At 36.4% G+C, this 25958-nt stretch overlaps 1 protein-coding gene across 3 annotated transcripts in view; it reads left to right on the forward strand.

Annotated features, from left to right (window-relative positions):
* Positions 1-25958, forward strand: part of Actn (alpha actinin) — a 163174-nt gene that overhangs the window by 45039 nt on the left and 92177 nt on the right. For all 3 annotated transcript variants that reach the window (XM_089092000.1, XM_089091999.1, XM_089091998.1), the window contains exons 2-3: positions 5157-5271; positions 24488-24607. In XM_089092000.1, coding sequence (XP_088948126.1) covers positions 5157-5271; positions 24488-24607 — 235 coding nt within the window. The remainder of the gene's footprint in view (positions 1-5156; positions 5272-24487; positions 24608-25958) is intronic.

The following is a 25958-nucleotide window of genomic DNA, read 5'->3' on the forward strand; positions in this document are numbered from 1 at the left end:
TTTCGTAGGGCCGGGGTATCCGGGTCAGCTGCCCAGGGTTTCGTGGCTGGGGGATTGCCCACTTTCATCAAAACTGTCACTTTGATTTGGCTTTTTTTTGCTTCATCGACAACGAATATCCATTCTTCTTGGTACGCTGCTGCTGCCAGTAAATCTTCCGATTCAGGCTGCAGGAACGTGGTAGAATTCAGAGGTCTGACTTGTGTGTGCGGTTTAGGGTGTTTTAAGAACGATATCTCTTCCTCGATCCTACAGATTACCGCTTGAAGGTTGCCAGCGGTATGGGTAGCTGATTTTTGTGATAAGGTGTTGGCCTGTCATTATTCGGATCTTGACAACTGAGGATTGATCTACTATTCTACTCGTGTGTTGTACACGATTTAGTGCTGAAAAGTCATGCTAGATTATAGATAGTGTTTTTTTTTTTCTTAGAGTTTCAATACTTTCTTACCATATTATTATTTGTTGGGTCAGGGTTTCGTCATCTGTTTCTGTAAAACAAGAAAACATTTCAGTAAACCGTTTAAGGGGGAACGGTAGAGGAAAACTCCCGGCTATTTCTTCCATGTTAAATATTTTTAGCTTGTCTGGCGACAGAAGACGCATAAATGCATCAATTTTGGTTTCTATCTGTTCCCCTGATCTAGGAACATAATCTGAGTCTGCTATTTTTTTATTTTTAGTTTTCTGGGCTTTCTAAATACATTTTACATGGCCGGTATAAAATCAAGACGTGGTATCTATGCAGGCAGGATGATTTTTGAGTATCTCTAGTCTTTCTGTAAACTATTCTAAGGAGCAGAAAATTATATAAAGCCAAGTATAGGCTACATCTGTTATAATATATAGAAGCAATAAATCTTTATGTAACTCTGTTTTGAGTTAGATTTTCTTTTAATATTATATGCATAATAATTAAATATATTATTGATTAAATAAAGCGACCCCTTTGCCAGGAACTATTGTTTAAAATTTACTGTATTTTGTTTCATTTTGCATAGAATTTAACTGCTCTTTTTGTTTGAGAGTTTTTCACAAATATCATTTAGAAGTAAACTTATTCCCACAAAAATAAATATCCTGAAATATATTCTCTGTCCCCCAACCACCATTGGTTTTTTGCTGTCTGCCTCCCTGGGAGATTTTCTGCCGGTTCCCTCGCTAAATACGAGTATTCTTTCCAGTCAACGTTTTATCAAACGTCCTTACGTTGTTCTTTTATTGGTCCCTCTTCTTTTCTAAATTTGTATTTTTTTTTTCTCAATTTGACTAAAGGCTAATGCTGAGAGGGAAACAAAATTATACATATCTGTCCGCTTTCTACCTTTTTTTGCGATTTTGTCTTTAAAATCAGATGAAAGCTCGAAACCCTGTTACTTAAGTTTTACAGAGTCAAGTTAAAGGCCGCCTTCTAAACCCGTTTGTATTCACCAAAAGATAACCGCCCCCTTTTTGCACAGTAAAATCTCTTCTGCATAGCTAATTTTCGGTTTTCATATCGTCCAGCCTTAAACCGTCAGAAACCGTTTCAGTAAACCAAGAACGTCATCTGTTTCAGTGGTTTCAGTAAAACAAGAAACCAGCCTGTCGAATGGGTCGTTCGAAAAATAGAATTAGTAGATGATTGAAACATTGAACTTGATTCATGTTCCAATATCCGTGGATTGGCCTTTCAGCTAATTCGTCAACTAATTTCAACTAATTTGCCTTAAAACGTAGAAGTAAGAAAGAGAAATTATTTTCTGATAAGATTCAGTTATCCAAAAATTATATGTGTAAACACGTAATTAAAAGGTAAAGGTATAATGCAAATACTTATGGTACTTGTTAAGAATCCAGTAGTCACGCGATAAGTGAAGTTTCGTTAATGCTAATGAAATAATACAAAATAGGATGAAAATATGATAATTCAAAAACAAATTTGGGCTATATATTTGCACATTAGGGGGGGGGTAAAGCATACCATATATTAATTACATAACCTAACCTAATTCAACCTAGGTACCTTTTAGTCCCCCTAAACCCCAAAAAACTAAAGTTTAAATATAGTTCCCGGAGGGAGAAACCCTTTGTTTATACAGCGTCTCATATGAATTTCCGGGTAATGCCTATTTGATCTTCAGTACAATTCTCGCGTGACTACTGGATTCTTAACAAGTACCATACTTATTTCTGCATATTTGAACTGAAAAATGAAAATTATGTGTAATTTATGTCAGGGCAGTGAACATAAAATCCTTCTTTGACAAACAGTTTTCGGCGATCGCTTGCATAAGCTTAAAGTTGGGTTATAGCTATGCATGTTTTAGTGCTAAATGGTTTATATTCTATTTATCGAAATATTTTCCAAAGGATCCTTATGCATAACATAAAATTTCCAGAGAACACACCTGAAAACTGTGGAACATCTGTAACTTCATTTCAATAAACCACGGAAAAGGTGGGCTAGCCTTTAGACATGAAGGTAATTATAGAATTAGTTAAAACAGTAGTGAGCAAAGTGAACAGCCAAAGAGAACACAAAGTGAACAGACCAACTAGCCCGTTTCTACTGTGGCAAATTTAGCCTACCATTTGTCGTCAGGGATTTTCCTTAGAAAATCCCTTAATTGAAATGTTTGTTCAGTTAACACCACTAGCTACGCCACCAAAGGAGAGCGTGCAAAAAGTGGGGTAGTAAAGTAGCAACGCTACTTGGCAGTTTCGAATGTGCAGGCAGATTTTGTCTCAAAATACCATTTTTACATATAAAAATACTTTTTGCTCAAAGAAAAGCTGTCAAAACACAAGTTGTGCTGCTAGAGTGTCGGCAGCTTTTGGAATTCTCTCAAATTCTGCCACTTGCAGCTTTGTAAATTTTTCCATACCTGCCTAGAACTATTAAGGATAAGCATATGAAGGTGAAAATTTGAAAGAATATTCAAATTTTCTGTGGGGGGAAAAATAACTGTGGGCGGGGGGGCTCCCATATTTTTGGTTACTTAAAAAGGGCGCTAGAACTTTTGATTTCCGATAAAATAAGCCCTCATCCGATCTTATACTGTCACTGGTTCGATATGATCACCCGTAAAAGAAAAACAACAAAAAAACCCGCATTCGTGATTTTTCTTCTTGTAAAAATTGCAAAATTCCACATTTTTATACATTGGAGCTTGAAACTTCTACATCAGGGTTCTTTAGTATGCTGAATCTGATTGAACGATTTTCATTAAGATCACTTGATGTTTTGGGGATGTTTTCCCCTTTTTCAAAAATTGATTAAAGATTAAATTCAAATGAATTTACTGAAAAAATGTGCATTGTCAGTTTAATATACATATGCTGATATTTATTCCTTAAAATCTTAATTAATTTTTGATTTTTTAAAGTTATAAAAGTGAAAACATTTAAAAGAATTATATTCTGGATTTTAGAAAGCATTGGGTTTAGAACACCACTCTGATTAATTTCTGCTCGTTTTGAGTTTGACTGATTTTAATTTCTGTTTGTTTTGGGTTTCATTTATTTATTGATACTGATTGGGGGTAATTGTATGCTTATTTTGTGCTAAATTTTTTTTGATTAATTTCTGCTCTTTTTATATTGACATAGTCTTTTTCAGGGAAAAAAGCTGAGCCTCTTCTGAATTTAAACAACCATCCCTTCCATAAAAAATTGAAAGGGCAATAGCCCTTTCAATTTCCAATCGAATGAGCCCTTTTTGAAATTTTTACGACAAAACTTTCTATGAAAGCCTTATATGCCCTCAGGGCAAAACTTACAACCCTAGTCCTGAAAGCTGTGGGGGAGTGTCCTTCTCAAAAACATAATTTATATCTGGAAATCAACTACGTTGAACAAAATGGTTATCTCAAAATTTTGATTGGACGTGTTTGGGGAAAAGGTGGACGTGAGAGGGGGGTTTGTTGTTCTTCAATCACCTTCGACTATTAAAAAGGGCAATAGCCATTCCAATGTCCATTCGAATGAGCCCTTTTCGAAGTTTCTAAGACAACTCCATCGATACGAAGTGCCCTGGCCAAAACAAAAAAAAAAAATAAAATAAAATATATACATTTTGCCCAACATCGTTCTTTACTTAGGCAGCGCACTGCTGCCTTTTATTTTTTTTTTTTTTTTTTTGGTGGGGCGATTTCATTTATTTATTGGTGGTTAATACTATTTGACTTTATTTTTGTTCATTCTTGGTTAAATGTAGCTCTTTACTTTTCTTTGAAAAATATATTTCCTGGAAAAAGTTTTTTTTTTAATTGTTTACCATGAAGCGTGGGAAGACAAGACTATTAATAGAGTTAACAAAAAAGTAAATTCAGTTTTTAGGCCTAGACCGAATTCCGGCCTGTCGCAAGAAAGCAAAATAGAAAATGGAACGAAAAAGAGATGAACAATGTTATTGTGGAAGTAAATTTTCGCTATGAAGGGTTCCCTTTTTCTTGATAGATATAGAATGCATGCCTTCATTGCTGAATTTTATGTAATCACTCTATACTGACCCAGAAATAATTGTGTCGATTGGCAATATTCGTGATTTGTAACAGTGAACAATCTAAATTGTCATAATCTTTGCGTAGTATTGAATTTTTTTTTACTATTCCTGTTGTTTATTAAAATCTGATTAATAATTTATGCGACTTTTGTTGGTTGCTAAGTACCACGAGAAGCAATTATTGTTTATGTGTGAACCAAGAAGGTATTTTGGTACTTCTGTCTTATAGCCACCACACTCAAGTTCTGTCGTGAAGTGAAGTTTGGTTAATGCTAATGAAATAAAACAAAATATAATTAAAATATAATTCCTTATCAACAAAATTATGAAAACTACAACAAAGAATTATGTAAGGGGGGCCGCCCTGACTGCATTATATTAAATACGTTAAATAAACGTATTAAATCAACATTATAATAAATAAAATAACCTAACCTAAACCAAATACCAACTAAATATTTAATTAAAATATAGCTACAATGTAGTTTCCCACCGAGCTGAAGCTAATATTGTCTGGTATAAAGACCACGAAAACCGGTTATTCCCTCATGTTCACAATACAAGATCTTGAGTGTGGTGGTTATAAGACAAAAGTATCGGTCTTTTTAACGTTTAATTTTTTCTGTATTATTTTCATTAGTAAATGTCTACTTTACATATTAATTTTCAGACGTTTACTGCTTGGTGCAATTCACACCTCAGGAAAGCCGGCACCGGAATAGACAATATCGAAGAAGACTTTCGAAATGGACTCAAACTCATGCTGCTGCTTGAGGTTATTTCAGGTAAGGGTTTGTCTTACTTAAAAAGATTACTCGTCTTTATAAACCAATCCCACTCAGGGTTGCCAACTTGCATACTTTTCGTGTGAAATTGCACTCTTTTTTACCTCATAAGGGATGCGGAAGAGTGAAAATCACTCTTTTTGGGTGTCAGTTTTCATTCCCTTTAAACGTCAGTAGTTGACATATTTTCAAAAGTGCATTTAACCCAAGGAACAGGGTTGCCAACTTGCACTTTTTTCGTGTGAAATGCACCTTTTTTTTTTACCTCAGAGGGGGTGCAGAAGAGGGGATGCGCAAATTTTTTGACTTGCACTCTTTTTGAGGAAAATTCACTCTGTTTTGGCCTAGATTTGCACTCTTTAGACGTCGGCAGTTGGCAACCCTGATCCCACTGTGCCCACAGGAACGGTTGGGTCTTGTTTACCAAAATGTGTTAGAAAGGAAAATACACTTAAAATTTGAAAATTTTATGGTGTTCTTCTTGAAAAAACTCGGTTCCAGAAATATCCACTCCCGCGTAAAAGTGTATTTTGCTATCGTAATTTGAAATACATCGCTCACTGCTCGACCAAGATATCTTGAGAACCGACTCCGCTAAGCCTTTAAAAGATCAAAATAAGCCCAAATATTGGCTGATCATTGAAATAGGGATAAGACAGGATGGTAAATTGGGGTCATGTCAAGGTCACCAAGTTGTATATTCCCACGAGAATGAGTGCGGGACCTCTAAGGGAAAGTAACCGATTTTGTACGTGTCTAAAGAAACATAGTCTAAAGTTTTTACGTTAAGGCTGGAAGGAAATTGATGCTACGAGTTTTGTGTATAAAGGCGGAGACTTGTAATTACTTTAGTGAACATATTCACTTTTATTTTGTTAGTGGCACTGGTTTTATTTTGGTGGCACCGGTGCAATAAAGACGAAAAAGTACCAAGAAGTATCGAATTGCGTGGATAGCAATCGTAACGATCTCAAGATTTCGGTAAACTTGTTGTGTATATGCCTGTTTGCAACTTTAAAGAAGAATAGCAAGAACTAGGTTTTCACCTTAGGATTAGAGGCTGGTGCTACGAATTATGTGTGCACAATATACTGACTGCTAGTATTTCAATATATTTATTTTGTTAATTACACTATAAAATCAAACAAAATAGAGTTTCTGTATAATTGAAACATTTAAGTGCTATGGGACGTTATTTACAGCAGAAAAACAAAGGGCTAAGTTTCGCACAGGGGCGAATCTCCAGTATTTTATTCGGGGGACAAGAGGGGTCTATATCCGGGTTGTCAAGGGGCATGGGATATATAATAATTTTTTCTCCACATTATTGGGGGGAGGAGGCAACTGCCCCCCCCTCCCGCAAACGACGCCTGTTGTTTCCGATGCTTTGAGTTTGTTATAAGTCTACAAAATCAGCTCTATCCCACGAGAGCCTCTTTTTTTGTGTACCGAATTCAATGTCATTTGTTGATAAATGCCAAGTTAAGTTGTCTCGTACACGGTAAAAAATCCGTTCGTACTTTTACGCTAAATTATGGTGCAACAAGTGGGCCTTATGCTAAAATAGCGTACTTTTACTAACGGACGCTAATTCAGCGTGTTTCAGTCAGAGGGTCAAAAATAAGATCTTCTAGCGTACATTGTGATTGATTTAACGTTATGGGCGGACCCACTGTATTCGTCACAGCCAATCCCTGTGATCCTGAAATTACAATTTTTCAACATAAAATGACCCTTTTCTGTTGAGAAACTACAGTCATTTAGCGTATTTTTTTCGTTGGTTTGACGTGAGAGGCGTGGCCTTCCAGTTTCATTTCTACGTATCAAAGAAGCCTCCGCGTCTTGATTTTTTGGCGTACAATTACAGTCCTTTAGCGTAAATGGATAATAATTAGCCGTTAGGGGTGGGGCAACCCATACAAGTTTATATGGGGGGGGGGGGGGTGCCCGTGATTTGTTGGGGTCAAGACAAAATAAAAAAATTTTTGTAACGGGGAGGGTCCCGAGTGGAAATTTTGAATTGCAGCTTTTACAATTTGATTAATTTTAAAATTAATATAGTCCAACTATATTATGTACAACTATTATTCAAACTAACATTATTATTCAACAATTGGTAAAAATAGTCTATAATCTAACAGCTGTATTACAATTAAATTGTTTCCAATAGCAAACAGGTTGTCAAACGACTGGAAAACAGTAGTTCGAAAGGTGTACCGCAATCGAATCCTAATGTATTGAACAAAAAAACAGCTTTTTCAACTGAAAGTAAGGAGCAACATTAAAACTTAAAACGAACCAAAATTATTATCTATATGATGGGGTTCGCCCCCTAGTCAATACCTCGCTCTTTACGCTAAAGTTCAAATTGTGTACCAATTATTGAAGAATGACCCCTGAATCACACAGGCCGTTTAATTAGAATACATAGCTCTTTTGAAAGTACTAAAAAACGTTTAGCGTAAAGAGCGAGGTACTGACTAGGGGGTGCACCTCGTCATATACGTAATAATTTATGTTCGTGTTAAGTTTTAATGTTGCTCCTTACTTTAAGCTCAAAAAACTTGTTTTTTTAGCTTAATTTCTGGTTGTTTTTTTAAGTAATGCGTGGAAATACGGCGCTCCCTTCATATAAATATCCCGTCCCCCACAAAAATATCGTTCCACGTAATCTCCTCCCCCCCCCTGCTAAAAAAAATCCCTCCTGAAAACGTCTGTATACTTCCCAATAACCAATACTGTATGTAAACAATGGGCAAAGTTCATAGCTTGCAGCACTTCCCCCAGGGACTTTGGGGGATTAGGTCATTTTTAAAGACATAGTTATTAAATTTTCGACTATGCTGAACCACGGGGTTATTTCAAAATCTTGATCGGGTGACTTTGAGAAAAAAAGCATGGGGGGGTCTAGTTGCCCTCCAGTTTCTTAGTAATTTAAAAAGACACTAGAATTTTTGATTTCCGTTCGAATGAACCCTCTCGCGATACTCTAGGACCGCTGGATCGATACGATCACCCCTGGAAAAAAAAAAAAAATAAACATGCATCCGTGATCTTTCTTTTGGCGAAACATACAAAATTCCACATTTTTGCCGATAGAAGCTTAAAACCTCTACAGAAGAGTTTTCTGATACGCTTGATCTGATGGTGTAATTTTTATTAAGATTTTATCACTTTTAGGGGGTGTTTCCACCTTTTTTCGAAAATAAGGCAAACTTTTTCAGGCTCGTAACTTATATATTTGAAATCAGCAAAAAAAATACAATTATTTTAATGTATCTAATGGTATAAAAATTTCATTTTTTAGAGTTTCAGTGACTATTCTCCTGGGTCGCTCCTTACTTACAGTTCGTCACCACGAACTGTTTGAAAGGCTGGATTTAAACACAGATCCAGATTGCTGGGGAAAATATCAAGGCAAATGGCAGTAGAAAAAAGTGCGAAAAGACCTTGATCCATCGTACCATACAAAGCTTAAATTCAAAGGGAAACTTGCCAAGCGAAACCTCTACTATGTCCAGCGCAGTTGCTCCTGCCCAGTATACTAAAAACTATAAACGGAAACCAACTACATGACGAAAAAAAAAGCACAAACAGCCTTGGCCTATCACTCTTGACTAATTGTTATCAACTAGAAAACACGACCATCAGACCAAACACTAGGGAAAAAGACAAACGAATCCAATTATTTCTTTATTATTCAATATAATTATATAACTCAATATAATCAATATTACAAATATTTGACTAAGAAATTACAATAAAAACAAGAAAAAATATTTTTAAGCTTGCTTCAAAATTCGCTGACTCTTTCTGGTAGTAGATTTTTCTTCACTGGTTCTATCTTGGCAACCTACCTGCAAAGATAGTTCATAAGGTTGCTACAATCAGGAAGGGTTCTTCGTAACAAAGTATTCATGTTAGGTCAAGCTGTGATTAACAATATCTTCAGCAACGGCAGTAGCGAAGACAGGATGTTGTTTTCGGAGGAAGACCTAGAATATAAAAGACGAATGACTCCTTGGTTATATCAAGTAAAAGTGATTTAAAATTATTGAAGGCTAGGTTATTTTTAGCAAGATAGAGGTAGAACAGGTTGCAAAATTAGTTCAGTAGAGTTTAAGGAGGCCAGGAAATACAGACATAATAGACCCGAAAAGATAGCTCAGTTTCCCTGAAGTTTTATGCAGGAGTCAAGAAGGAGTGGGGTGAGGGTTTTTATTTTAAGCTGGGACCTACGAATGATTTATCCAAATTTTGGGGAGTTAACGTCTTGCTTACAAGCAAAGGATTGCATGCTCGAAACAAGTTACAACTTGCAAAATTTGAAGGAATCTAAAACTGATCAATAATATGTCAAATAAGCTTGCTTCTTTGCGAAAACGGTCAAACTTCGAAGTGGAAGCCCATCTTGTGGGCATTGGTAGATTCAGAATTTAAGTTTTAATGTCGTTTTAAGTTTTAATGTCGCTCCTTACTTTCAGTAAAAATAAAACTCGTTTTCTTTAGTTAACCCCTCATAAAACAAGTCAATGATACCCCAAAACGTTCCATTTTCCTACATATTTTGGAAATACAAAGAATTTACTATTTTGCCAAAATTTACCCTAAGATCAGCCACGTCGAACTTGCCCTTAGTAGCTATGCAACAGAAGCATTGACAACAAATAAAATATACAGCATTCTTACTAATGATTTCCAGTCAAGTAATATTCTAAATAAAATAAAACAAAAAAAATGTATCAAGGCTATTTACAAGTTAAGGCTATTTCACTTAAGAATTTATTTACCCTTTTGATAAGAGCTCCTCCTAACACATGGCTGAAATAACCCTCTTCTGTTGCTGATATTCCAATTTTATGGACTTTAATGACAAAGAATCCATTTTGAATAAACACTCCCAGATAAGACCACGATCTTGAACTATGCAAATATCAAACGAAGATGAGATATTTGTAAAATAGAGTTATGATGTCTTTGTGATAGACGCTCAGTTTAGCAAAATGCACATCATTTACACCTAGAAGTAGACATCAGTTAGAGCAAAACGTAGATGGCACAGTAGCCTTTAAAATTGAACAAGAAGGCATTGCTTCAACCGAAATATCCAAAACATTAACGTGTGCTGAAATTCATAGTAATTTATACATATAACCAGAAAAAGGAAAAAAATTCCTATTATAGAAGTATTCGATTGGGAAATGTAACCATCTCCTCCCATAAAAATTCAAAGATGAGTTTAACAGGCAAAAAAGAGAAAGGATATTTCGGATTTCTAAATTCGAAACACCTTATCTTGAACTTGAAATTATGGCTATGATGTGCTGATACATCATCCAATGACCATCTGTCTCAAACTCTCTGAAGAAAAACTGCATGATTCGTAATGAAAGACTATTAAAGACTAAGCTCTGTAACTAAGCATCAGGGAAAAGTACAGATACATTGTCTTGAGACAGGACAGTTAGCCTCTAATTTTAACAATCATACACACCATCAAAACAACGCTTCTAAAGGACAGATAACACCTTCCACGAATGATATGTTGATGCAGGATTAAGATCAAAATCAGGTACTTCTCTAATGTTCCAGCAAACAAGAGTGGAGCTCTCTTCAGCAACACAGTAAAGATACACCAGCTCTTGATCATAGCTTAGTGATTTCATTGACATAATAAAAAAGAACTGTCCCAGCGACCTAACCATATCCACTATTTCAGCAGCTTCTATAGCTTAGTCTGTCACATCACTAATCACATAAAGTCTTTTCTTATAGACAACACGCTTGAAAATGAGCTCCTGGACTGAGCATGCGTCTTTTCCCAGCTTATGTGGAGAGAGTGTCAAGTACGAAGTGTTTGTCAGCTTTCCATTTTTTTAAACTGTACACCTGATTTCCTGACACATTCAATTTGAAAGAGATAGGTAATTCTGGTACTTCTGGTAACTCTTGGCCATTGTCTTGGTCAGATTTTTAGTTGAGGATGCACTTTTAGCAGCATCTTTAAAATATCTATGTCTTGATTCAAACTGAAAAACGAATAGTGAATTAGGGGGCCCAGTGTTCGCACATACAAAGGAAAGTGACGCATTGTATGGTCCTTGAACCTATTTTCATCATCCTATAATATTTTTGCTTTCAATTCAAGGTACATTCTTATTGTAAAACCTAACTTTGCAATAAGCATGTCTGTAAACCTCCAACTTGAGACAAGCAATACAATTTTCCTCATCAGCAACATTAGAGACCAACATTCATTTTCAGCCTTTCTTGGAACTAAATGGCCAAGTATTAGAGGAAACTGATGAAGAAATACCGGATTTTGGATTGCATCACCTTCAAGGCATTTGAAATCATTTGAGAAAGGGGGAGGTTTGTCCTTAGCATCTATATCCTTGTAATCAAAGTTGGCAACACTAGCACTAAGCTCTGATACTTTGAAAACACCATCAATAATCAAGTGCCGTAAACATTTTCCAGCATCCCACTTCATAACAGCTTCATACAAGTCATGGGCTATGCATGGTGGTAATCTGTGACATGAAAGTTGGGCAAGGCATTGAAATTAGAATTGAACTTCACGCCATTTACAGACTACTTCCTAAAATTTGGGTCTTGCAGCTTGTTTAGAGTTTCCTTATAGGATACTTTAGATTTAAGAGAAAACAAACCTTTACAATAGTCTTTAGCTGCATTTTTCCTGAGAAGATGTAGACTCCGCAGGGTTTCTACACATTTCGGTTAAAGCCTTTTACGAACCCCCCCAATAAAATTTGAACCCAAGCTGTCTCTACATATACAGAAAACTATAATTTTGAACCTTGTCCCATCAATCACAATGCCTTAAGTACAAAGAAACTCTAATTCATTCACAACCTTCTTGAAGACTTTTTCAGTACTAATGATCTTGAAGTTCGATGCCAGCACTAGCATAACTAACTGCACTAGATCTAGCCTTGCTCGAAGCCAAGGTGGGATGTTGAGACCTTATATATAAAAAGCTATAGTGCTGTACTTTCCTGATTTATACTTTTTAAGTGTTTTTTTTTATTTGTACCTCATCTTGGTAGAGCTGAAGAAATATCACATTTTTCTTCATGTCTGGATCAGAAGCATATAAAGAAGCAAAACGGTTACCATCATAGACGTCTCTATATACACCTTCTGCTGAAGGATGATACCAATCCAGAAATCCAAGAAGTCCTCTATGTTTGAAAAGATTCTCCTAGGTGGCTTCAACTGAAACTACTTGAACGAATCTTCCGTTGCTATACTTATAAAGTCTGATAAAGACTTGCCTCGGTACCACAGTACCGCAACATGCAAAATTCTGGTCTCTCATGTACTGACATCTCAGTGATCCAGTGGCAGGGTCTGTAACAAGCAGCAAAGGATCCTGCATATAATGACTTTCAATTTCATCACATATTTTCTGAAACAAATCTGGCTGAAAAACAGAATACATGCATTTAGCAACACTTTCTTTAAGCTCTTCTACTACAATTTCATGAGACTCGGTGAAGAGAAGTCTAAAGTTCTCAATAATAAAACTGACAGTTGAGGCAGCTACATGTTTCTCTGATTCTAATCGAAGGGGAAGCAAAGCAAACCCATCCGCAAGTGTTTGCCTTCTAGGCTCCATATCACAGATACACGAGTCCCCTGAGGATGTTTGTCTCTATCTTGATGTTTCATTTGTAGCTGCAAAACCAGCTCCCATTATTTCATCTTGGTTCAAATCTAGCATTTCTGAGTCTAGAGGCTCAAAAGATTCATTTTCTTCAACATAATCTTTATCATGGTCATGGGGAGTGTTCAGATTGTTTCTCGCAGGCTGTGAAGTTCCAATGAACAAAATGAACAAACTAGGATTTGCCATGAAGTTCTGCAATTTGATGCCGTCAAGATCGGATCTACAATGAAGTTTGACAATATACAAAACTGGAAAAGATGGCTTTAGAAAATTCTCGATGCGCCCCCCCCTTTTCCATAGCGAATAACGTCCTCAATTTGTAGCTTAAATTTCCTCTAACGTTCTTTCGAGTAGAACCTTAAGTATGAATGAACGAGTAATAAAGTAAATAGAATAAATGCTTATATTTTTGCAGCAGATCATGGTTTGATAATTTATGTTCATTAAGAGTATGAAAAAATATTGCAATGCACATCCAAAATATTGATAACCCTACAGAGCAGGTTCTATGAATAATGTGTTTCTGAAAGAAACATAGTTAGTTTATTTCTGTATGGTGACTTGTGACCCAACCTGTTAAAATAAGCTAAAGCTCATTCTAAAAAAAAAGTCAACAATGTATTTCAGCCATTTTCTTGGCAGGTAGGCTAAAAGTGAAAGACAGAACAGCTCCTATTGGTACTGTGGAAGCCAAAACACCTTTCACATGTTTCAAATTTGACATACAGATGAAGGTGCAGAAAAAACTTTTAGTGAACAAGAATTTCTGAATTTTGACTCAACTACTAGAATACTTCTAATATACTAAAGTATGTGAAAACTTTTGCAACTTCGTGGTTTAGTGTAGGATGCAATGTGGAAATTCCAGAATTTTCTAATTTTCTGACTGGAGCTTCCAGAGGAAGCGGCCGTTACATTCAAATGGAGGATTGAGTTCCGAATCACGTGATTTTTTTAAAGAATGAAAAATAAGACAATTCCATTATGTTACACTTCTCTGCGAAGATGAGGCGCCACCCGTAAAATATCGGATTCGATTATAAGAAAATTTTACATTGGAAGGAGCCGGGACCCAGAGGCCAACGCTCCTTTGTATATGAATTTTATCCCGTACCTCCTCTTGAAGCTAACACAAAACTCAAATGTTACTTAATCTGCTTAATTTATATTAGTACAATCCTACAATCTATTTGAAGTCGGATAAATATATTATCTAATTACTATTTGACAACATGTATAAAAATGGAAAGAAACATGAAAATCTTATTAATAGAATTCTTATGTAGATTAATAGTGTATTATAAAAGTGTTTTCTGATAAGAATCTCCTTTCTCTTTTGATTTCACAAATGGACGCCACTGTACAGAGAGTGGTCACTGGCGTTAACCCCCCCCCCGGAAAATACCCCCCGTTGAATATTATACCCCGCTGGGTATTTTCCGCAGGGGTATTTTCCAGGGAGGGGTAAACGCCTAGAATCACTGAGGGCATTGTTTAATTCTATTGGTAAAATGCTACTTTAGCAACTTTTGGCTATTTTGGAAAGGGCTTAAGCTAGAAAAAAGAAACTTTCATGGATAGGTCTACAGGCTAAAGTATGTCCCGGGAAAGTATTTTGAAGTACCTACCTCCACTCTTTTTGCCTCTAGAGACTCCTGAAATTTGCCTACATGACAGCTAGCAATTCCTGTTATTTGAGAAGAATTTTAAGCCGTATCTATGTTTTTTTTAATTTGGAATTATATTTGCATATCTTTAAAACCTTATAAATTGGGATTGAGCAAAGTTGTGAAGCTGAAAAGAATTTTGTTGTACTTTATTTAAGCAGAAGATCTATTTAACAAGGTTTCACTTTTATAATACACAGATTTTTGAAGGTCATCAAAAGTTAGGACCCTCTAAAGGGAGGAGTGGAGGTAAATATTTCAAAACACCTTCTCGGTACATTCTTTAGCCTGTAGACGTATCCCTGAATCTTTCATTTTCTTAACCTAATCTCTTTCCAAGATAGCCAAAAGTAGAAATTTACCATTCCATCTGCAAAGCTCATAAGACTTGTATAAAATTAAAAAAAAAAAATCAAAAGAACTTTCCTTTCAGAAATAAGTCCGCAACAACAAGTGAAAGGTCTTCGTTTGTGTAGCTTTTAATCCCAATAGATCAAAAACCCGGACGACTGACCCCCTTTCACAATATTTTTGCATCGGTCGTGCCCCGCGGTATGACCCATTTTCGCAAGAGTTGATTGTCATTAGATCCTCCCAGTACACTGATCGGGTTTAAACATACATTCGATGAATTTAAAAATACGGCAGAAGTACCTATACACTAAAAAAGTGTATTTTCACGCTAATCCAACAACTAGAAAGTACGCTGATCAAACGTGAAATAATGCCGTCAACGTCAAAGTACGTTTTTTTTACCGTGTAGTGTTAGGCCGAGGGTAGACAACGTACGACAAAGATATCCGAAAAACTGTGTTTTTTACCTTTTTTTTATCACTTTTGTGTGACACTTTCTGGCTTTTCATGAAAAGTGTGGTATTCTGTCGTACGTATTACAGCACGACACTAACAAAAAGTGCGACAGAAGCACAAAAGTGTGACAGTTTGCAACCCTGGTTAGGATCGTTCAGAGATTCACATCAAGCATTGAAATTTTCCGTACCTGTTACTGTATGTAAACATTCTTCTGAGTCACTATTATCGCTGTCAGTCGGTTGAACAGGGGCATATACAACCATGACTGATACCTTGCGCTTTTTGGTCGTGAAGTGAGCAGCTTGATTTTTTTTATTGATACCTTTACAACCTAATCAAGACTTAGAAGCAGTTTTAAGGCTATTAATGAAGTGACTAAACACATTATTTGTTAATTTTAAGTTTATACGTGTTATATATTGATTTTGTGTCTTATCCTGAATTGTAGAAGTACAAACCGACTGAAAATCTATTGAATGTACATGGTACATTTCTAACTTTTCATAAGGTCATCTAACCTTTCTGATTGTTTTGTTTTTGGTTTTGCTTGTGTCAGATGAATTAGTGTCTTGTGCTTTTTTTGGTTTTTTCTTTTTCTTTTTTGTGCTCCATCTGTTTTTCCATTGATGGGTATTAAACATATTCATTCATAAAAAGAAAAAAAAATGCATATTCTGTTTTGGGTTGTTTAAGATTATTAATGAAATAAACAAACGAACTACTTGTACATTTAAAAATCTACTTGTCTCTTACTTTCATATCTAATCCAGAACCGTAGAACTATAGACACATATTAATAATCTATCTAAACATAAGGATACATTTCCAACCTCTCAGAAACATTGTTCTAACTATCCTAGATCACTATCAGAGATGGATCATTTGTTTGTAAATTGGAAGTTAAGAGTGCAATTCTAAAAGTGAAAAGGTATTGCAGGTTGACCGCCCTCTTAGGTATTTTTATATATCCCTTCCCCATCCACTCATTCCCTAACCCCCAAGACATCCGATCATATTTTTTTAGACAACCATTTAGTTCAAAATAGTCGAAACCTCCAATAATTAGGACTCTAGACATAGCTTGACCTACGCAGCTCCCAGGGGAAATAATACAAGCTGCCAGTTGTTTGAACGTTGGTATTTATAGTGGAACAATGAGGGCTTATTGGATTTTGGGTGTGCGATTAGCTCGAAACTTTCAGGGACCACTATCAGAGTCGAAAGGATCGAACATCTTGTTTTGTAACGAATGGCATTAGGGTGTCCATAAATGGGTCAGAAAACTTTTTGTCTTGATCAGATAATCTCTGATCTGAAAGCTACAGAAATCTTTTGGCCAAGGGGAACAAAGGGGCAACAAACTTTTCTTTCGTTTTTTGAAATTTGTACCCAAAAGTCCTCAGGCTCGGGAGACCCTAAGGCAGAAGGAAAAATAGGAAACTATATTGGTTACTTCCAATAGAGCCAGAAAAGGGAAAAAACCAGCAAACCCCAGCCATCTGGCATGGAAGGGATGGTAATAGAAAACTTGGAAGGTAGCTTGGAAATTACAATTTCTGGCTCAAGCTTTAAAGCCGAAAGTGATTGAAAGGAAACCAACTTCCGCCCTCTGCCCTTTTGAGCTAGCCCCTCCTCCTATAGTCCTCTGATATTGAATCAACATTTTAAGATGGTGATCATTTTCAAAAGAATGGAAATTTCTAATAACTGTGAATTCTAGTAATTGTAAAAGTAAATTCAAAGAGTGTGGTGTGTAATAATTGAAAGGCGAATATCGTCCCCACAGCCCCGGGGGCACTGTCCTTAAATTTTATAACTTACTCATTGTCCGCTGATAGATTCTAGCAGAAAAGACGGCTATGTTTGGTCTTGATTGTCTGATATGCTAGGAGTTGGGGGTATAGGAATAGGAGGGGGGGATAGCCTTTTAGATGGAAGGAGAGGACTTTTAATGTTGTGTTGAGGAGAGCCGCTTAAAATGCTATGTCTCTACTTCCCTTAAACTTCTTCGCGCGACAAGTCCCTGTGGGGATTATAATTCATTCACGTCTAAGTAGTGAGGTAAACCAAAAGACAATATTGGGTACGGGATTATCAAAATAGTGTTTCTGCATTATATTAGGAATAGCTTGAGCTTTTTTAAGGGCGAAGGGGCCGAATGGACCATGAAAGATACAGATAAACCGAAATATACAGAATACCTATGTCTAGGCTTCTAAAACGTTATGTATTCAATATCTTGGGAACGACAGGTGGGGTTCGAGCTCAAGTTTTCGGAGTGTTGAAGGGGATGAGGCAGGGGACATCGGATTTTGTGATTAGAGAGCGGAGGTACAGGGGTATTGGGGTGTATGTGCGGGGTCACCACTTTTAAAGGCAAAAATGGCGCAAAAAAGGTTGCTATGCCACTTACTCGAAGGGGAGAACCCCTTGTCGGCCCAAATGTTATTGAGATTCCCGCTCTTGCCCCAAAGGTTCTGCAAATATCGGGTTTGGTACTACCCTATTTACAGTATACCCTGTCCCAGGGTATGATAACGCGATCGAGTGGTCAAATGGCAACTTTCTAAAGCCAACTGTACCCGCCTTGGGTTACGGCTAAAAAATCTCTACTCTCTCCTTGGAGGTAACAACCCTCCCTGTCAATATAATAATGACGGTACCGTGTAGCTCTATTTCTACCCTGCCTGGGCTACGGAAAATAGTACACAGTTTGTAGAAAATACCTTACTTGTATTCTTCCAAAAGGGTCACAAATACCTCACTAATACATATTTCCCCGACTGGGGTCCGAACGCAGACTCTCTCCCCAAGCGGGGTCAAAATACAGACTAAAACATAATAATAATTTACACACCACTGTTCATATGGGTGGACTTTCCCTTGGCCCAGCCAATCAGCTACATCCCCATTCAAACCCAATTGTACCTCTTAGCTTTATCTTTCAATGACTCCCAAACCAAGAAGTAAAAAATAAACTTGTCTCACAGCTTACCTATTGCAAAACCACTATCGCTTAGTAACGGGATTTTAACCTGTCTTTTGAAATTATACTATAAGCAAATGTAATTAAAGAAACGAAAATAGGTCATTTATCTGAAAGGAAAAGAAGCAGGGGTGGAACCCCAACACCTCCCCCCGTAAGATGAATGACCGCCCACGCGCTACCGTGGTCCATCCTTACCAAAATAAACAGTTAACTTCAACTTTACAAAATCCATTCGCCTTCTCTCTTCTACCGCTTTGCTCTGGAATCTGAATCGGTCGTCCTCGACACGTCCCTACTGTAGGACCACCATGGTCTACTGCATATAGTATGCGCCTTAAATATTGTAAGTTGAAGTTTTCAAGATTTATATACAGTGATTTTGCGTAGCACAATAAAGACAAAAAAATGTTATCGCTCTCACGAATTTACATTTCAGTGGAGCAGAGGATCAGTTTCTGGCACATGCGATGATGCCAGCCATCGTGAAAAATTGGCTGCACTAGCCTCTTGATTTCCATCTTTGGAAACAACCCCACATCTCAATCAAAAAGTAAATTGCCCCTTGGCATAATTTCAAATATTCTAAGGCCGAAAATACAAAGGCCTGTGAAAACGATAAGGGTACTGGAAATGAAGTAAAATTTTCGTGAACCATGAATCGCCTTTTTTCTGGGTTCCCTCCCCTGGGATAATTAACTGAAGAATATACGTTGATGCTAATTGAAGATGAAACTTAGATACATCTCCCACTGAATACAATTTGCTGGAATTAATCGTCGGTCCCTATGAAGAATAACAACTATGATTAGGGTTACTAGGCAAAGGATTGGGTTAAGTTTTAAGTGACTGAGAGAGAGTATCCCCCATAGACTCTTTGTCAGAAGGGCAAAACTTCGGTAAAGATATTACAACCTGTCCGTCAATTGTGCATTTGGGAAAAGGGCTATGTTTTGCGACTTCCCGCAGGGGATCTTCCCCAAGGGATTCCTCCCCCTCATAAAAGAACAAACACTCTTTTGAGTTAATCAAACCAATATCAGATTCCTTTCCAAATTTTTCTAATCCGACTCGACATTCAATATCTCCCAACTTTCCCCCAACCCGTTGTAGGTCCTTCATCTCTCTTTTGTAACCATCTTGTTTTATTCCCCATGGGTCTTTGACCTCTTTTTCCCGCTTATTATCCATGTTTTCAAGGCACAGCCCCTCCAACATTTTATTTTAGTCCCTATTATTTATGTTTTCAAGGCCAAGCCCATCCAATATTTTTTTATTTTTCGCCACTGCAGGCTGAATGTCCAAATTTTGTTTCTTCTTTGCATTCCTCTTTGCGTCTGTACTTTTCTGAATTTTGTCATTCGCGCAAAATAATAAATCATCGTTAAATCTGATTTGGACTCCAGTGTCCACTATCTTTGACTGTATTACTTCATTGTAGCTCCGTTTAATATCTCTTTTCTCTCTTCTAATCTTCATTATTTTTACTGCAGAAACAAATATTTTGTTATCAAATGGGAATTGAACTCCGACATTTGGTTTTTCATATTCTACCAAAATTTCTCGAACTTTCCGAGGAAAAGCGCGTACAATAAATTTCGTCTCCTTATTCTCTGGTACAATCAGCGTTTCATTTTGGCCTGCACTTGGTATCGTTTCATATTTATCAAAAATGTTCTCAAGTTTTATATTATTCTTAAATTTTCCTGAAAAATCAATTTCGCGCGTCTTTTTTTCAATATTTTGTGGTCTTTTTACTTCCGCATCCCCTTTTTGTGGATTATCAACATTTTGAACCCGAGTATCCAGTATTTCGCTTTTCCGACAGGGTGGCACAGCTACCCCATTTGTTTTATGGGCAGGTCCACCTTCCCCCCTAGTTAGCGAAGTTGTATATTTTCTCGTAAAAGTGTTTAATGTTTGGTCATTTTCATTTTCTTGCGATTGATTCTTAGACAAATTATTATGGCTATCCGACAGCCTATAAGTTAGTTGTGATAAAATATCACTTTCTGGAATTCCCCAGCAGGTTTCTATTAGGCCTATCATGGTTCTTTTAAACTTTCGGTGATATCTTTCTTCTTTCTCTCTAGCTATTTTCTCATTCTCCTTTTTTCGTTCTCTGGCTATTCTATCAGCCTCTTCCTTTCGTTCTCTATCTATCCTAATATTCTCTTCTCTCTGCTCTCTAGCTATCCTCTCTTTCTTTCTTTCTTGTCTATCTCTCTCTCTTTGTTCCGTTTCTTTCCTATCTCTTTCGTCTTCTCGTTCTCTGGCTATTCTCACTTCCTCCATGAAATTTAATATACGTTGTTTCATATCTTTGTCCCTTTCTTTTCTATCTCTCTCTCTCTTTTTTTTTCTATGGGCTTCCCTCGCCCTTTTCGCTCTTGAATTAATCTCATCTCTATCCGACATAATTTCAAAATTTCGTTAACTTCAAATTACCTCTTCAGTCTAAATGAAAATTCTTTTATCAATGTACTTCCGGTCTCTTGCGAAAAATTGTTTTGACACGCAGCAATTTTAGCCTTATATTTTTGAATACTAATTAGTTGCGTGATATATTGATTTGTAGATTTTCCAATTGTGATCTCACAAGGCATAGCCCATAATAGATCTTCATAATTGTATTAATTGATTCAGTATTTCTTTCTTTTCTCTTTATATGTAACCACAATAGGCTACTTTTGTTGGCTAAACTAACCTGTCTCTTCGAAAGCGCGGACTTCTTTTATTATCAGATTTACTGATAGGACCTTAACTCGCTGCCACCACTTATTGGGGTGTATGTGCGGGGTCACCACTTTTAAAGGCAAAAAAGGTTGCTATGCCACTTACTCTATGGGGAGAACCCCTTGTCGGCCCAGATGTTAGTGAGATTCCCGCTCTTACCCCAACGGTTCTGTAAATATCGGGTTTGGTACTACCCTATTTACAGTATACCCTGTCCCAGGGTGTGATAACGCGATCGAGTGGTCAAATGGCCACTTTCTAAGGCCAAATGTACCCGCCTTGGGTTACGGCTAGAAAATATCTACTCTCTCCTTGGAGGTAACAACCCTCCCTGTCAATATAATACTGACGGTATCTTGTACCTCTATTCCTACCCTGCCTGGGTTACAGAAAATAGTGAGCACTTTGTAGAAGATACCTTACTTGTATTCTTCCAAAAGGGTCACAAATACCACAAAAATATATATATCCCCGACTGGGGTCAGAACGCAGACTCTTTCCCCAAACGGGGTCAAAACATAGACTAAAAAATAATGATATTTTACACACCACTGTTCATATGGGTGGACCTCCGCTTGGCCCAGCCAATCAGCTACATCCCCATTCAAACCCAATTCTAACTCTCAGATTTATCTTTCAATGACTCCCAAACCAAGAAGTAAAAAAATAAAACTTGCTTCAAATATTACCTATTTCAGAACAACTATCGCTGAGTAACGGGAGTTTAACCTTTCTTTTGAAATTATGCTATGAGCAAATGCAATTAAAGAAACGAAAATAGGTCATCTATCTGAAAGGAAAAGAAACAGGAGTAGAACCCCAACAAGGGGCAAAAAAAATTCCCGGAGAAAAAAATATATCACCGATTTGCCTTAAAGTTACCGTGTTATAGCTCCAGTGGAACGTTCTTTGCGCTTTAACGAAAAGAATTTTATTTCGATCAGTATCTTTTATTTATATTTGATGGGATTATTTATTTTAAATTTCATTTTGGTTTTCATATACTCATTGATAGTAATTTCTGTTTGTTTTAAGCTCGAGTTATTATATGATTTAAAAAAAAACAAGTTTTTTCAATTGAAAGTAAGGAGCAACATTCAAACTTAAAACGAACAGAAATTATTATTTATATGAGGGAAGTTGCCCCCTCGTCTATACCTCACTCTTTACCCTTAAGTTCGAATTTTGTCTCAATCCTTTAAGAATGACTCCTGAATAAATTTTTATACCAATAGTTAAATAGTTAAAAGTTGTTATATTTTCACTTTTTTTGGTGATTTTGATTTATAGGTGAAGTGTGAATATATTTTACTAGATTATAAGGATGGAAATAACCATCATATACAACCCAATGGGTTCCCCCGATGATTGTTGAAAGATTATGTAAGCGTTATTTTAGCTAATAAATTATTTCTCTCTCTCCCTCTCACTCTCCCTCTCCCTCTCCCTCTCCCTCTCTCTCTCTCTCTCTCTCTCTCTCTCTCTCTCTCACTCTCTCTCTCAATCACAAAGGCCGTTTAATTAGAATAAAAAGATCTTTTAAAACTACTAAAAAAAAACTTTAGCATAAAGAGCGATGTTTTGACGAGGGGGCGACCCACCTTGTAATAATTTCTGTTGATTTTAAGGTTTAGTGTTGCTCCTTACTATCAGTTGAAAAAACCTGTTTTTTTTATTTAATTTCTGATCCTTTTTTTTTTAGTATTGCTTGGAAATCTGGCTCCCCTTTCATGGGAATTCCCCTTCCCCCGTGAAAAATTATTCCCTGGAATCCTCCTCCCACGTAACTCCCCCTTCTACTAGAAACATCCTACTTGAAAGCATTTGTATGCTTCCCAATAACTAATACTAGGCTATATGATAACTATATGCTTTGAGGATGACTGAGGTTAAGTCATCCTCAAAGACATAGTTATTAAGTTTTTCGACTGTGCTGAAAAAATAGCTATCTGAAAGTTTTGATCGGGTGACTTTGGGGGAAAATGAGCATGGGAGGGGGGATAGCTGCCTTCCAGTATTTTTTATCACTTATAAAGGGCACTAGAACTTTTGATTTCCGATCAGTGATTTGATAAATGAGCCCTCTCCCGATATTGTACGATCACTTGTTCGATGTGATCACCCCTGGTAAAAAAAAAAGCAAAAAAAAAAAAAACACGCATCCGTAGGAACCGTAGGAACGTTTGAAACCTCTGCAGTAGGGTTCTCTGGTATGCTGAATCTTATGTTAAGATTTCCATTAAGATCACTTGATGTTTTGTGGGTGTTTCCCCCCTTTCGAAAATTGGGCAAATTTTCTCAGGCTCGTAAATTTTGAGGGATACCATTAAATTTGATGAATTTTAAATATTTTGAACAGGCATCAAAATTTGATTCTTTTGATGTATCTGTTGTTATCAAGACTCTGTTTTTTATAGTATCGGTTACTATTGAGCCGCATCGCTCCTTACTAACTTACTTACAGTTCGTTACCACGAAATGTTTGATTTTATTCCTGCTCGTCTCAGGTTCGTTTTGGGAACCGTATAGTAAATCTATCATAGACATAAACAGAAATGAGTCCGTGCTGTTTTGGGACGTTTTAAGATTAATAAGGAAATAGCCAATAATAAATCGTTTATTTGAAATACCAAGTCTCATTTATTCATGTTCAATAAATGATCAGAATTGTAAGAGTAGAAAAACATACAAAATCGGTACTTGTATGATAAACACCCTATCGCTCAAGTTTTTCATTCATTGACGCATTGCAGAACTGGCCTTTTGTTAGTTTCTTTCATCTTAGCGTGAGACAGGACAAAGAGAAGTGACAGAATAGATGGAAAATATATAATTGGGCTATATATTTGCTCATTAGGTTAGGGGGGGGGGGGTAAAGTATTGGACAGTGTGAAGTTAGAAAATAATTCTTACTACATAATATGCAGAATAATTGTACCTAACACATTAGGCATGCAAACCCGCTATACAAGAATGGGCAGTAGACAAGGCCGTACCCAGAGGGGGGATAGGGGGGTTTGAACCCCTCCCGAAATGTTTTTTGACACGTAAAAACGTAACAAAGCTGAACATAAAAAAAATTTTATTCGTTTTTTGATGTTTTTTTGCGTAACCCCCCCCCCCCCCAAAAAAAAAAAATCTTTGAGTAAAACCCCCTCCGAAAAATCTCCTTTGTACGGCCTTGGCAGTAGATTTAAAAACTATTCTGGTACAGTTACTCTTAAAACAACTGAAATTACCAATTGCCTTATTTTTTGCTTTACAATAATATTAATTTTTTATTTACTTTTATGTCAATCGTATAATTATTTTATTTTTTAGGTGAGACTCTGCCTAAGCCAGATCGAGGCAAAATGCGATTTCACAAAATTGCTAACGTAAACAAAGCACTTGACTTCATTGCCAGCAAAGGAGTAAAACTTGTCTCCATCGGTGCTGAAGGTGGGTATATACTAGGTTTAATTAGTTCATAAGTTACTATAATCTGACAGCATTTTGATGAAAATGTTGGTACTTGTGTTTTATAGATAATTTCTATACTGTTTTTCTATATATAATTTTTATATTTGATTAATCAAGCAGTGAACAAAACGTACTAAAAATTAAACAACAAAAAACATTAAATAATAAAAATTTCCGAATATTTCAACTCCATATTCGAGAGCCTTTATCAACGGGAAAAAAAGAGAGTAAACAAAAATAATTTAAATCATTAAAAAACAACAATACAACAAGAAAATGAGAAAAAAATATCCAAAGACAAACAAATAAATAAAACTCGCATTCCAAACACTTCCTGAACTGCAAGAACTGTAATTGTCTGCCTAATCACCGGCAAACGTAGATATTTATTTTTTAGATTGTTTTATTATTTATTTATTTATTTGTTTGTCTTTTGTCATATACCAATTTCTTATTTAAAGTCGTGAAGGTTTTACCAATTGCTTCAAAAGAAAAGTAGAAACTCTAACTATTTATTTAGAAAACAATTAAACTATTTCTAATAATCTAACTATTTTATAGGGAATGCAATAATTAAAATCAGAAATCAGATGGCATAGTTCTCTAACTTATTTAATTGCTGGTTCATTTGTTTTTGAGTGAATGAATTGTTTTCTTTTGTTTCTCAGTTGTTCGCTAGTCAAGGGCGGATCCAGGATTTTTTTTTGGGGGGGGGTTACTAATTTTTTACTCAGTTTTCGACTAATTTTACTGATTTTTTCCTAGGTTTTACTAATTTTCGACTTATTTTCGACTCGGTCAAAAATTTCGGGGGGGGGGGGGGGTTCAAACTGGGTAACCCCCCCCCCCCCCTGGATACGGCCTTGTCGCTAGTATCCTCTATGGCAGTTCATAATTTTTTTGGATTTTGTGCGAATCGCGGATATTGGTGAATGATATTGGTTTTTGGTTTTTTGGTTCTTTTCACATTGACTTTCCGCTTTTTTTTCTTTTTTTTCCGGCATTTTCCTTGAATATATTATTCCTCGAAATATTCGCTTTGTCTTTTCAGTATTCTCGTTTGGCCAAAAAACCCCATTTTTGATCGTTTCATTTTCTTATCTTATATTACCAAGCAAAATCATAGAGCCAAATGCATCCTTATACACCTAAACAGAAAAATTGCCTACATGTTTTTAAATGTATCACTGTATTCGATATTTATATTTATATATTCGATATTATAAATTTTTTTTTATTAAACTGTTTGAGGAATTACCAACTCCTTGCGACACGAGGGGTTGAACCATTGTCCCTGCTGGTTCCAGGACGTGGCTCACTCCGCTGCCAC

The sequence above is a fragment of the Artemia sp. Qi Xiang Cuo genome, chromosome 7, assembly GCF_049724085.1.
Source record: "Artemia sp. Qi Xiang Cuo chromosome 7, ASM4972408v1, whole genome shotgun sequence".
Lineage (NCBI taxonomy): Eukaryota > Metazoa > Arthropoda > Branchiopoda > Anostraca > Artemiidae > Artemia > Artemia sp. Qi Xiang Cuo.